The sequence below is a fragment of the Apus apus genome, chromosome 12, assembly GCF_020740795.1.
Source record: "Apus apus isolate bApuApu2 chromosome 12, bApuApu2.pri.cur, whole genome shotgun sequence".
NCBI classification, from domain to species: Eukaryota; Metazoa; Chordata; class Aves; order Apodiformes; family Apodidae; genus Apus; species Apus apus.
In genome coordinates this window covers 20,640,475-20,655,280 of record NC_067293.1, presented here as the reverse complement: position 1 = coordinate 20,655,280, position 14,806 = coordinate 20,640,475, and the positions used below count along the sequence as shown (strand labels likewise).

The 14,806-nt window shown below is 43.8% G+C and overlaps 1 protein-coding gene across 1 annotated transcript; it reads right to left on the bottom strand.

The window, feature by feature from the left end:
• Positions 1–284: 284 nt before the first annotated feature.
• On the bottom strand, positions 285–13,407 carry ZC4H2 (zinc finger C4H2-type containing). Its single transcript, XM_051630374.1, has 5 exons — positions 13,197–13,407; positions 7,704–7,875; positions 5,648–5,820; positions 4,268–4,430; positions 285–3,053 (listed from the first exon to the last, which is right to left on the bottom strand). Exons 1-5 carry the CDS (start codon positions 13,247–13,249, stop codon positions 2,940–2,942), a joined length of 675 nt encoding a protein of 224 aa, XP_051486334.1. The 5' UTR covers positions 13,250–13,407; the 3' UTR covers positions 285–2,939.
• Between the last annotated feature and the right edge of the window lie 1,399 nt (positions 13,408–14,806).

Here is a 14,806-nt window from a genome sequence, read left to right as displayed (position 1 = left end):
CCCTGCGCAGGGTCCTGCCCAGCAGCGCTCCTGTACCGCTCTGCTCACGTCAGCCGGCAAACAGCGGTGCTGAGGTTCAACCCAAGTACTTCCAGGTAACTTGTAATTTCAGCCCCGGGTCTATGCCACCCGATGCTCCTCCCATCGTACCCTGGAGCTCTGCTCTCCATTACTGCCCAGTGGTTGGCCCGTGTCACAGTTTTTCATGGACTCTGAATTCTGTGGGTTGTCCGGGGTTTTTTTCTAGGTGTTAAGAGTCTAAAAGTGACCCTCTTGACACATGACATGGAACAAACATTTATTAAAAAGGACTGTACAGACAAATTAAACAGGTAGCACACATTGTTACTCCTGGATACGGGAGTAAAATATTTAGAACACAGAAGCCAGTGAAAATGCCAACTATTGCTAAAATACCTAAATGCTAAAATGAAAAACTATTTCAGAGGAATTAGAAAACTGTAAAATAAAGAGAAGCACTTTTTATTAATTTAAAGTGCTAGTAAGGTCTTAAATTCTTGAATAGTCTGCTATTCAGGATAACACATCAGTGGCTATTATTTCAAAATTAGATTCTGTAACTTGAAGCCACTGGCAGGTTCTTGTTCCAGTCAGTGTCTTGTCTAGAAAGCTAAAGTTGAATTCAGAAAGTACAGGTCTTAAAATCTGGCTTGTATTTTCTCTGTAATATATGTAGTCCTTGGCACTAAAGTTTGAGTGACTGATCCTCCCCATTCTTGGGTACAAAAAAGTCTGTAGCATGGCCATTAGACACAGTAGGGTGTTCACATCCTGTTAGTATTTTATGGTGGAAGGCAAGGGAAGACGTTTGTGATTTTTTGCCTTTTGGTTGCACAACAACAGGACTGTCCTTTGAAGGCAAGTGAGGAACCAGGCAAAGACACTGGAAACCATCTATCACAAATTAATGCAGTTATTTTGTTGCCACTTGACTACCCATTGAAAAGTGAATGACAAAGCCAGGGTTAAAGCAGACTTAAGTCATGCAAAAGCCTCCTAAGCTTTGAGAAGGGTCATAGGGGTTGGAAGGGATCTCTGAAGATCATTGAGTCCAACTCCCCTGCTGCAGCAGGAACACCCAGGGCAGATCACACAGGAACGTGTCCAGGCGGGTCTTCAGAGTTTCCAGAGAAGGAGACTCCACACCGTCTCTGGGCAGCCTGTCCCAGGGCTCCATCACCCTCACAGTAAAGAAGTTCTTCCTCATGTTGAGGTGGAAACCCATTCCATTCTTGACACCCACCCTTCAGGTATTTATAGACATTAATAAGGTCCCCTCTCAGTCTTCTCCAGACCAAACAGCCTCAGGTGTCTCAGCCTTTCCTCATATGACAGATGTTCCAGTCACTTAATCATAATCATCCTCGTAGCCTCCACTGGACTCTTTCCAGTATATCCCTGTCCCTCTTGAACTGGGAAGCCCAGAACTGGACACAGCACTCTGGATGTGGTCTCACTAGGGGCAGAGCAGAGGGGAAGCAGAACCTCCCTTGACCTGCTGGTCACACTCCTCTTAATACACCCCAAGGTACCATTGGCCTTCTTGGCCACAAGGGCACATTGCTGTCCCACAGATAATCTGTTGCCCACCAGTACCCCAAGGTGCTTCTCCATTTAATACTTAAGATCAATTTAGACTACAAAGATGGTGACAAAACTAGGATTAGAAATAACTAAGTTTTAAGCCCCAGTTCTGTACTAGGGTTGCTGCCATCCTCACCAGTGGAGGAACTTGTTCCAAGAGATGAAACAAAGGGAAGTCACAGATACAGGGAGTAGTCTAAAGGATCCTTCAGTTGGGGTTCTTTTGGCACACACACAGAAAAAAACCTGGGCTGAAATAAAGCTTACTTGAAAATTATCTATTAAAAGATATAAAAATAGGAAGTTTTGCTTGAGGGGGTATGATGGCCCCAAAGCCAGGCAGTTCTGGTGAAACACATCATTTCTAGTTGACACGGTTTCTGATGCATGTTACAAAACTTCCCTGTGCTCCAGTGGAGGATATGTCTGCCAAGTGAGGTTTTGGCTGTAGGAACCAGGAACAGAAGATATGCAGAATGGCTGATGCTGCAGTCTGTGTGCATAGAAATTTGGGATATTTCATGCATATTTCTTAAAGAACCACAGTGAACTGGTTGGCCACAGGGCCTAGGAGGAACACTAATACAGTTCGGTTGAGCCTTGTACTTAAGTCCATCATTCTTCTGACTGCTGAAAATAATATATTAAGATGTCAAAGCATCACAAATTACATCATTTTTAGAAATTAATACACAGCCAGCAACTTGATCCCCCTTCCAAATTTTAAGTCAACTTTGAGGGAATGGTACAATCCAATGCTAGTAAATCAAAACGCACGTATGTCCTTCATGCACTGATTTCCTGTATAACCCATTTATTTTTCCCCTGAACATTTCCTGTATAAAAAGAGCTCTCCTAGATACCCCAACCTATGCAGTCTTACTAGCTTGGATAAAAACCTGTTGTTCAGTGAAAGAAACAGTCTGCTATTTCAGCACTTCAGATAGTCGTCTGTTATGAGGAGAAAACAGAATAATCTTTCAGTAACATCTCTTTTTAAAAAGAGAACATAAAAGCATTTGTGGTAAACACATTAGGAATATCCTGGCATTTAGAATTTAGTAGAAGAATTCTACTTTGTTTAGGAGTCTAAAAGGTGGTATGATTGAAATGTTAAACTGTAGCACCAATAATACTTACTTTCCTAAAACCAAATCCTCGGGACTGGAAGGAAATTAAGACAGAACAGGAACATTGTGCTTACACTGTATTAAATAGAAAACAACGGGTTGGTCATACTTGAGTCTGCACTTCAGTAAAGCCTGGCCACATTTGCAGTTCTACTGGAAGAGTACTGGGACAGGTCACGTGTTGGCTTGTCCATCTTCTGGCCTTCATTCATCCTGTTTCCTCTTGGGCTTTTTGGGATTCCGAGATCGGCTCTTTGCTTTGCAGAGGGGACATATGGGCGCGTTCCGATGAATTTGTTGGTGACAGGATAAACAAGCCTGGAATGTGACATTGCAGCCTCTTGTTACAAACTCAGTGGCATTGTTACCCAGATTATTGAGTATCATAATCTAAGTCACAGTACAGAAACCTAAGGCTTCTTGCCTTCAAAGGCAAGCCAGGGCTACACTTGATACAATCCAGGTCTCTGGACTGAACAGTAACTTCAGGCCAAATGAAAAACAAGAGCATCCCATTGAATTGAAAATACAGTTCAGCAGACACACAGTTCAGGCACTTATCAAGAATTTGAACATCACATTCTGTGTTAAACATTCCATATCTTTTAAAGATGGTTACTTGCATAATAGCTCACTGAGGGTTACAACAAAGGCCAACTGTGATGTCAAAGAATTCAAGGCAGAGCAGGTGCTTAGATGAATTCCACATATTTAAAACAAGACAGAACTCAGTCCTTTTGCACCACACCAAGCCCTTTAACTTCCATTTAACTGAAGTGTATTACTTTCAGAAAGGCTTTTCAATGGCCTGACTCCAGAGAGCAGGTACATAACTATGGAGTCTACCTATGTCAGTTGGCCTCCTTAGTCAGTGATTCCTCTCCCTCATAAAATATGTGCATTGCTTCTAATATTAATCCATTTGGGATTAACTCACAGCTTGTAGTTTTTCTTTTGCCCAGCATTTTTTTTTACATGCTTTTCTCCCACAAGAAACACTAGAGCAGTGGGAATTGCCTACATCTCTGGATGAAGACTCAAGTCATAAAGGAGTGAAATAATAAAGAGCCCTGTCCTTAACTCTTGATGACTGGGGCTACTACTTTAGGTTTGCTGGGGTTGCCCTTGATTTGAACCACTGCAGGAAAAATTAGAATCAGGTCACGTAATTTTTCCTCTTTGTAAATGTTGACCAACTTAATACATTTCAATGACAAAAAAAATCATAGAAACATAGAATATTCTAAGTTGGAAGGGACCCATCAGGATCATCAAATCCAACTCCTGTCCCTGTGTAGGGCACCCCAAGAATCACACCATGTGCCTGAGAGCATCATCCAAACGCTTCTGGAACTCAGGCAGGCTTGGTGCTGGGACCACTTCCCTGGGGATCTTGTTCCAGTGCTCAACCACCCTCTGGGTGGAAAACCTTTTCCTGATATCCAGCCTAAACCTGCAGCTTCCTGCCATTTCCCCCTGTCCTGTCATTGGTCACAGGAGTGAAGAAAACCCAGTGCATTCCATCTCCTGACCTTCATTGGAGGAGGCTGCTGTCTGAAAGTTGCTGTTTGTCTGGTATCTTGTTTCCTGGCCACTTGCAGCTGCTGGGCAGCTGCTGCAGCTGCAGCCAAAGACTCTGGGATAGGAGGCTCCTGTGGTTCTGTCTGCCATTCTGCTTTCTGCTTTTCAAAGTAGCTAGACAAGAGAAAAACAACAACAACAACAAAACAAAACAAACAAAAAACCAACAACAACAAAAAACATAACCACCTTTGGGAGTATTCCATTAGTTTGTTAAGGATATTTTGTGTTAAAATTTAATTGATATTTTGTGTTAAAATATAATGGTTCCCATTTCCCTGTCATGTTCCTCTACTAGAGTCAAATCCCCTACACTTGGACACCACTCCAACTCATACTAGCTCATACTAGCTCAATGGATGGTATTTTCCTCTGCATTCATACACTTCAGCCATACTCCAGATTGTCAGCTCCTAAGGTATCTTGATGTACAACTGGATATAAATCTACAAGGATGGAAAATAGACAACATATATATTGAATCTTTAACAGCTTTAGATGCACCTCTGTCAAACTTATTTAAACTATTTTTTTATATTTGATTATGTTAAAATGAATACATTTTGTATGCAATAGATTAATACATTCTTTGTAGTGTAAAGGCGCTTGGAATGGAAAACAGCATTTCTGAAGAAATGCAAAAGAAATCTTGAAAACTGCCAAATGTGCTGGCATAAAGAGAAATGTAAGTTCCTTAAAACATCACTTTGTTTAAAACCAATCTGCTAAACAAAGGACACTGCTCTTTTAATAGCAGATAATTCTGTCACCCTCCCCCACCTAGGTAATACCTAAAAATGAAACTGTAATTAATTATCCAGATCTATTCCACATCTAGAGTAAACTTACCTGTTGACAGTCACAGGTATGCAGCTAAATGCCACTGCTGTGTGCATGCAGCAACAAGTAAAATTCTGACTAGCAGGAGCACTAACCAATTGAAGAACACTTGTTTTGTACCCCTTTCTTGTATTGCCTCCTTCCTCTGCTTACTAAACAAGCAAATAATAAGTATTTTCAGGGGGAAAAAAAAAGTCTTGCTAGAAAAAGCAGCATACAGTATAAATATCTGTAGAACCAACCACCCTTGAATTTTTGCATGTCTTATGTAAAATTTATATTATTACAAGCTAAAAATTCAACTTTGAACCAATTCAGACTGGATGCTATCAAATACATGTGCTCCCACATCCCTTTGTTGTTAACTTCTGGTTTTCATTCTTGCCTCTTCAGTTCCTTTTTTCCACCTACCAACAAAACTAAAATGACAAAATAACCAGGAAAATCGAGGTAATACAGAAAGCCAGATTATGTTTACTTTGGAGACTTACTCAAGGGACAGCTTCTCTTCCTCCTCACACAGATCTGGCAGCCTCTGCAATCCCAGAGTCATACGCAAAGCATCTACATGCTCCTTCAGGGGCTTGTACTCCTCATGCAGGCGACGAGTAGATTCCAAGAGCTTGTTGAGGTCGTTCTCAGACTGCTTGATAGTATTCTCCATCTGAAAGAGGAGAATGGCCATGCTTGTAAAGAACTAAGCTTTAATAGCTCTTTGATTGAGCAAAAAGAGAGCCACTAGTATCTTGGGATGTATTAAGAACAGTGTGGCCAGCAGGTCAAGGGAGGTTCTCCCCCTCTGCTCTGCCCTGGTGAGACGACATCTGGAGAACTGTGTCCAGTTCAGGGCTCCCCAACTCAAGAGGGACAGGGATATACTGGAAATAGTCCAACGGAGGCTACAAGGGACTGGAACATCTGTCATATGAGGAAAGGCTGAGAGACCTGGGGCTGTTTAGTCTTGAGAAGAGAAGACTAAGAGGGGACTTTATTCATGTCTACAAATATCAGCAGGGTGGGTGTCAAGAATGGGCCAGTCTCTGTTCAGTGGTGCCTGTGACAGGACGAGGGGAAACGGCACCAAGTGACAACACAGGAAGTTCCACCTCAACATGAGGAGAAACTTCTTTCCTCTGAGGCTGATGGAGCCCTGGGACAGGCTGCCCAGAGACGGTGTGGAGTCTCCTTCTCTGGAGACTTTCAAGACCCATCTGGATGTGTTTCTGTGTGACCTGTCCTAGGTGTTCCTGCTGCAGCAGGGGGGTTGGACTGGATGATCTTCATAGGTCCCTTCCAACCCCTAGGATTCTGTGATTCTATGACTCTAAGAAAATGTGTCAGAGAAGATTTTTCTTACTCAAGTTGCAAGAGATTAGACAAAATGCAATAGTAAAAGAGAGTTAAGATACCAGCAGGACAAAAACTGGGCAAAGAAGAAGCAACAGAAAGTGACATACAAATGTATTTCCATTTGACAAAGGTGCACTCAACCTACCTGAAGAACAGAAAAAGCAGCTAGACAGGCTACAGGTAAGTTTTCAGGTGAAGACCTATGGAAAACTCTCAAGGGACAATAAAAAATAAACTAACATAGAATAGACTAATTTTCTGTGTCACTTAAGATACCTGAGCACTGATGACTAGAAGTTAGCAAACAAGCTAAGGAAAGGTTCCTGCTTCTCTTACTGCACTTAATGGGAAAAGAAGCAGAGAAAAAGACAATCTGACAAGAAAAAGAGAGGAGGCTGAAACAGAGACTGAGTTTATGCAGCAGAGTAGGGGAACAGACATTTCAAGTAATTAAAAAATGCAGTCTGGACATCCAGTACATAGCTTGTACTTGATCACAGTGTGGGCAATTTTTTCTTCTGGTGCAAAGCATGGATACCTTCAGAGCTAGAAACCACTGCACAGCCATGACAGTGCCCTAACATGACATAAAACTACAGGTTTAAGAATATATTCCCCATTTAATTCCTCTAAATGGTTAATCTTCGTTCTCTATAAACTGTTTTTCTCTTATATATATATTAATTTGCTTCAGGCTGGTGCTTCTTAGTGTTTGGTGGTTCCACTCAGTAATGAAGGTCAGCTCTTACTAAGAACTTAACAAATATCATCTATTTTGCCAACATCTCTTTTCTTCCAAAAACCTCCGAACATAAGGCCCACCTTGCTGCTGAAGTTTCTCTGTTTCCAAGTGTTAGATGAGAAAACACTAACAAAAAGAACAGTTTTCTATGGGACTGCCAGAGTGATACTACTGTGGCTACTGGTGAAGTTGTAGCCACCATGGACCTGATTATCTCTCCTTTTGGTGAAAATGCTTACTGTGCTAACATGACAAAGTATCCTGCCCAACATGAACAGGAAAAAAACAATTGCACTGAGGTAAATTTACTTTGCAGTCTTTGCAAGACCCTAAGAAGGTGTAAAGTCCAGATTATTGAACCAGTGAGAGTTCACTGATGTGCACTACTCAACAGCCTGTGGAGTGACTCCTACACAGCTGTGTCTTAGACTGTTTGCAGCTGGACTGTTACATACCACGTTAATATCAGCATGGATCAGGCGCAGCTCCTCCACGTGGGCCATCTTCTCCTGCAGCAGCAGGTCCATTTCCTGTTTGTATTCTTTCAGGTGCCTCTCCTCAGACTCCAGGGCTTCAAATTCTGCTTTCAGTCGTGCCTTTATTTTTTCCATCTGCAAAGTCTTATTCCTGCATCACAGTGATCATTAAAAATATAAAGAGACAACAGTAAGTCACTGCAACATATTTTCGCAGTGTACATATATATGTATATATATTTTTTTAAAATATTTGAATAGCTTAAAGAAGGTAATAGCAGTAATAGACAAGGGCAAGACTTAAAACATGTCTGAGAAAGGATGAGGTGCAGTGAGATAACTGAATTCTAATCCCAGCTCTTTTGCTGAGCTATTTAGTACTAAGAGAATTCTTATACTGAATTATGAAATGAACAGAACATGGTCAGACATTGACAGTTACTGTAGATTCAGAGAATTTGTACCAACAGAGTTCTACCAAATCAGTTACCTTGGATTAAACCCTATTTTCAAACTACAGAAATCCAGAAAATCTGGGATGTGTAGCACAGGATTCTGAGAAATACAAAATTAATTGGAGGTGATTATAAGTGTCATCTACACTGACTAAAAATACATAGACAGTAATTTGAACTGCTAAAACCTTAACTTCAACTTGAGGTTGAAAGTTCCAGAGCAATGATGTATCAATGATGTATTCACACAGGATCACACAGAATCACACAGAATTACGCTGGTTGGAAAAGACCTTCAAGATCACCATGCTCAACCATCAACCTAACACTGACAAGTCCTTAACTAAACCATATCCTTAAGTACTATGTCTATACAACTCTTAAATCCCTCAGGGATGGTGGCTCCACCACTGCCCTGGGCAGCCTGTTCCCAACAACTCTTCCAGGTAAGTTCTTCTTCACATCCAATCTAAACCTCCCCTGGCACAACCTGAGACCATCACCTCTTGTCCTAACACTTGTAACTTCATTGAGCAGACCAATTCCCACCTCTTTCCAACCTCCAGACTTGCTGAGGAGACACTAAGTCCCACTGTCCATGTCTCCAACAAAAATGTTAAACAGCACTGGTCCCAATACTGACCCCTGAGGGACACCACTTGTCACCTGCCTCCATTTGGACACTGGGCTATTGACCAAAACTCTCTGGGTGGGGCCATCCAGCCAATTACTGATCTACTGAGTGGTCCACCTGTCAAATCCATCCATGTCTTGTCAGTGTGGAGAGCAGGAGGTCCTGTGGGACAGTGTCAAATGCCTTAGACCAATCCAGGCAGATGACATCAGTTGCTCTGCCACCATCCACCATCTCTGTAGCCTTGTCATAGAAGGCTACCCAATTGGTCAGGCATGAAGCCATGTTGACTGTCACCAAGACTGACTGGCCTGTAGCTCCTCCATTCTGATTTTTTTTTTTTCGTTTGTGCCAATTCATAAATGTTTAGATAATCAGTCTTTATCTCTCTCTTCAAAGCTAATAGTCTAAAAGTCTGAGTTTCAGCCATCAGACATTTCTAAGTAGCAGAACAGCCTGCTGCTGTTGTGATTCAACACTTGTCCAAACTGTTGAACAGAACAAAATGTTCTTGTTACTGTGATTTATTTACTGAAGAGGCCTTAGTTAGTTTTCCTGTGCTGGAAGTTAGAATGTGATACTGAGTACCCAATATGTTAACAACAGTTGGATGTTTCTAATAAGAGGCTGCAATGTGAATTTCAGACATGTAAGCAAGAATTCCAGGACTCCTTGCTCCACCTTGTGTGAAGCACAAGCATGCAGCATTCCCTTTCAGTCACCCAAGGATGTACGAGCAGATCCACACTGGTTTCCAAGTGCACTATTGAACAACAGAACATAGGAGGGGGCTGGGGAAGGGAGGTTTGCATTCATAGTTAAAGATCCTATTTCTATCCCAGCGCAAAGAGGGGTAGGTTTGAGTCAAATGAACAAAGCTGGCTAGAGAATGCTGTCTCTGTTGATTACAGGAAGCTGCCTATCAGATTAGCACTGAAATCCCAGAACAGGGATTTTACGCCAATTCTTGAGCAGGGGGTGTGACTTCCCTATCCACTAGGCCCAGTCTTGCTCCCACTGATGTAAGTATCAGAGGTCTGAGGCTTTTAATGGAGGCAGAAGACACCAAGTCACCTGGAGGGAGCTGATCAATCACCTATTTTCCTAGAAATCTAGGAAAGCAGATTCTTAACCTCTGTGGGGATTCTGTTCCCTTTACAAACTGTTTCCACACCCAGTCCCCAAGGGCTCTTTCTGAAATTGCTCCCACAAGCACTAAGGCATGGATGGTTTATCGCAGTGTTATTCTATATCACACTTCTAAGAACAGGAGAATATATATATCCTGGCCTTTAATGGCTTACTGTAGGAGATTGGGATTACTGTTCCCAGTGACAGCAACTGGTGATTGTCAGGGGTCCCTCAGAGACATTTAAAGATATCGTGGAAGGCATATTTAAAACATAATTTGATAAAATTCACTTGGCATGATTATTGTGTCTGTAGTGTAGCTCACCACAGATTTCACCTTGTTTCATATAGTATGTTTATTATAGAAAATACAAATTGTATACGGGTGAGCACACATTTACTTTAAAAGGTGTGCAGACATTCCAGTTCTGAAAAGTCTCTCACCTTTAGAATAAAAAGCAGCTGATGGAATAGTAAATCAACTAGTAAAAGTTTATGAATGAAGTGCAGAAGAAGCCTGGCTGTAGACAGAATCCAAGTGTGTAGCTACAACACTGTCATCTTTCATGTCCTTGGAGGTGTTCTGTTGTTTACTATACAATGGCATATGCTAGTCTGAATGTAAATATTGGACTTAAACCAGCAAGAGAGATCATCTCTGCCTTCCATTTAAAATATGGTAATACCCCTAAAAAGCACCATCTAACCATCTACCCATTTCGTCAAATCTCATAGATCCCATTTACTTAAAACATTTATTTAGTAATGACAGCTATGATTACTGAAATTAGGATTGTTTGTCCCCAGTTTCCCCCGTTTCCTCTCCTGTACTTATGGCAGGTGAGACATTTATGTGTTTGGGTGAGACAATGGAAATAGATCAGCCTCCTCACTGTTACTGGCCAGTGGCTGCCATGCCCTGCCAAACTGCTACAACAAATGAGTTGCAGGGGTTGTTTGGGTTCAGATCACTAAGTGCATTCCAATAGGGCACTGAACAGTGCAACTAGCATCTGTTATCAATAAGATCACTGTCCTTCTCTTTTATCTCCTCCCAGTCAGAACACTGATGTCCAGTCTTTAAGTATTCACTTCATGTTATGATTAGGAATATTTCTATGGAACTACTTAATGCATGTAAATAAGCATGTGCAGGCATGTTTGGATTGTGGGCATATACACATACTGACACAGTATCCCACTGACTACAAATTATATGTATTATCTGTAGATATGGATATAGATACAGGTCTTCAAAGTCAGATTCCAGAATCCCTTGAAAAGCCCAGAAGAGCTGCCCTTAGTAAGAGAGTTCAACTACAGGAATGGGAAATCTCTTCTATTGTGATGAGGGCTTTTTTCCTTTTTTTGCCTGTAGAGTAATACAGGGAATGCAGATTAAAATAAAGCTTGCCCAATCTATCAGAGGTGTGCCTGTAAGCATAATAAATTCTGATGTTTATTTTGGAGCAAATTCTTCACAGAATGCAAGCTCCTTTTAAAAGATCCAGGAATTAAAAAATTTATTTATTTGATAGTTTTTTTGTTAAAGGTGACTCAAAATTGACATCAATGTTGCAAGCAGGATTGACTTCTTGACACTGGTTTTGTTTTGTTTTGTTTTTTAAATGCATTCAAGCAGCTTTTTTGGTACTTCATTGCTCACTAAAGCTAGTAACATCCCCTTTACAGTACCTTAAGCCAAAACTAATAGCAAAAACTGGCTTAATTACAGTTTAAATATCACCTTTGAATATATTACCAGAAACCTGAATGCACCATAAATTTCCAAATACAGGCTGCCCCTCTCTTGTAACAAGATAAGTTAATGAGATATGGATATTAAGTGTTATAATAATTGGACCACAAACTGTAGAAGGCTGTACTTAGAGCTGTATTTTAAAGCAGAGCCTGCCCAACAGTTCAGCAGAAAATCGCTGCTCTTTCTCTGCAAGGCATGTGTTGTCCCATTTCTTCCTACAAACTGTCCTGGGATGCGAGACACAAATATTTTCACAGAATCACAGAATCCCCAAGGCTGGGAAAGACCTTTCAGATCATCCAGTCCAGCCTATGACCAACACCACCACATCCCCAGACCATGGCACTAAGTGCCACATCCAGCCTTTCCTTCAACACCTCCAGGGATGGTGCCCCCACCACTTCCCTGGGCAGTCCATCCCAAGGTCCGATCACCCTTCCATGAGGAATTGCTTCCTGATATCCAACCTAAACCTAAACCTCCCCTGGGGCAGCTTCAGGCCAGGCCCTCTCGTCCTGTCACTGGTTGCCTGGAAAAAGAGCCCAGACCCCCCTGACCACAACCTCCCTTCAGGTGGTTGTAGAGAGTGAGAAGGTCCCCCCTGAGTCTCCTCTTCTCCAGGCCAAACACCCCCAGCTCCCTCAGCCTCTCCCTGTAAGACTTTCTCTCCAGTCCCTTCACCAGCCTCGTTGTCTCCCCTGGACCTGCTCCAGCACCTCAAGATCCTTCTTGCAGTGAGGGGCCCAGAGCTGCCCCCGGGACTGGAGCTGAGGCCTCCCCAGTGCTGAGCAGGGGCATCGCTTGATCTTTGTTCACCTTTGCGGTACTGAGTGAAGGCCCAGGCCCAGGCCCTGCTGCCCCGTCCACCGCTCCCACGGGCAAGCCGTGCCCCGAGAGGTGCTGCTGGCCGCCGGACCGCCCCGGGACGGGTGGGAGCGCCTTTGTCCCCTGCCCTGTCACAGAGCACAGCTCCCCGGCCGGGCCCGCCGGCCACCTCCCGGCTGCACGCCAAACCGCTGCCCCTGCAGAACGCGCTCGGCCCAGGCCTCACCCCGAGACCAGCCCCGCCAGCCACGGGCAGCCCCCGGCCCGGCCTCCCCGGGCCATCCCCTCCCCTTCCCGGCCCGCGAGGGCTCCTGCCGGGCAGCGAGTGGGGCAAAATGACAGATTTACGCGAGAGCCTCAGGAACAAGGAATGACAATGGGAAGGGCTTTGGAAACACACACAACCCCCCCGGCGCGGGGCTGCAGCCTCCCCCGCTCCTCCTGGCACCGCCCGCGGCCACTTCTTTGGGAATGCACAGCCCTTCCCTACGCATTTCAGCAGCAGGCGCTCCTTCCCTAGTTAGAAAAATGTATTTTCGGTTCTAAGCATAAAGCCCAGCGGGGCTTTTCATCCCCTCAGCAGCACAATAGCGACTTTCAGATCCCCGGCACTCCGCGGCTCCCCCGAGCAGCAGCGGAACCGATACGGCACAAAGCAAACCTACCTGATCTCCTTGATGCTCTCGAGTTTGCACATAATTTCTTGCTCATCTGCCATGCTTTTCACTGCCGGTTTAAACCCTCCCGTGAAAAATACAAAATGCCCAGGGAAACAAAAACAACCCCAAGAGAACTCATACAATAGACAGAAGGCAGGAACCCACCCCCGCAGCCGGCCCCTGAGCCTGTGCGGCGGCTGCAGCGGGAACGCTGGGACTGGCAGTCCCGCCGCTCCGGGAACGCTGGGACTGGCAGTCCTGCCTCTCCGGGAACGCTGGGACTGGCAGTCCCGCCGCTCCGGGAACGCTGGGACTGGCAGTCCTGCCGCAGCTGCTGGCGGGGCCCGCGGGCAGCAGCCAGACTACAGCACCCACAAGGCACAGCACAGCCCGCCTACCCTGCTTCCTGCAACTACTCCATTTGTCACACCTCATGGTGGGAAAAGTGCAGAAAGAGCAGGCGTCTTCCTCCTGAAAGCTGTGCAATTAGCTTTTCATTAAAATTATCGAGTTTGCATTTAATGAGTTCAAGATTTTTATTAAAAACCTTTTTTTTTTTTTTTTTTTTGGCAAAAAAGGCAGCCTGCAGCCATTGTTACTACCATTCTCTTTCTACCAAGTGTGCTCTGTGTTGCTGACACCATGAAATCCAGTGGCTGAAAGAACCCTCTAACATTTGATTTTAAGTTTTGGAAGGCAGGCATTCTTTATTGCAGCGCTGCATGCATGGGGGATTGTTCCACCTAAGGTGCATGCCACGAGCGACAGCAGGCAACGCTTACATTGTCCTACTAGACACACATCTGGCTCTCGTGGCCACAAGGGCACATTGCTGTCCATGGGACCTTGGAGTCTGGTCAGACATGATTTCCCCTTGGTGAATCCATGCTGGCTACTTCTGATAACCTTCTTTTCTTCCATATACTTAGAGATGACCCCCAGAATGAGCTGCTCCATCACCTTTCCAGGGATGGAGGTGAGGCTGACCAGTGTGTAGTTACCCAGGTCTTGGGTGTTTCTTGCCCTTCTTGAAGACTGGAGGGACATTATCTTTCCTTCAGTCCTTCGTGTAATGTCATGCGGATCAGACCCTGCCCCAGTGAGAGAAGCTGAAACTACCCTGAGATGCAGTTTGGCCCTTTTTTCCCTCCTTTCACTGATTAGTGAAAATGAATGATCCAGGAAATCAAGTCAGCTCTAAGAACTCTTCAGCACTCAAGGATGACATCACAAACAGGGCACTGCAGTTTTCTGCTCATTTTTTCCCTGATAATAGCTTTAGTAACATTTTTAAATGTTCTTACTTTCTAATGAAGTAAATGGAGATTTAGAATAAATGCAGATTCCAGTATCAGACCCCACATTTATCTGAAAAATTGGGGTGTTTTAATAGCAAGAATGATCCAGTTTCATGAAGTGCAGACAAACAGAATTGTGGTTTGTTTCCCCTTCGGTTTACCTGTGCTCTCCAACCTGCTCTTCACTACTCTCTTGCTCTCTGTGACAATCTGCTTTCTTGAAGTGCTTTTACTGCTCTTCTGTTTACCACTGCTGTCCCTTTTGCTGCTTTGGAGCAGGGATCCCATTTATCTATACAACTGGAAAGCAATACAGAT

Bases quoted from the DNA above. Each gene is read 5' to 3' on its own strand.
- ZC4H2 (XM_051630374.1), bottom strand. From the start codon at position 13,249: ATGGCAGATGAGCAAGAAATTATGTGCAAACTCGAGAGCATCAAGGAG. The intron at 4,431-5,647 runs GTAAGTCTCCAA...TCTCTTGTCTAG, and splicing joins GAAGAGAAGCTGTCCCTTGA to CTACTTTGAAAAGCAGAAAG. The intron at 3,054-4,267 runs GTCAGGAGATGG...GTCACATTCCAG, and splicing joins AGCAGCCTCCTCCAATGAAG to GCTTGTTTATCCTGTCACCA.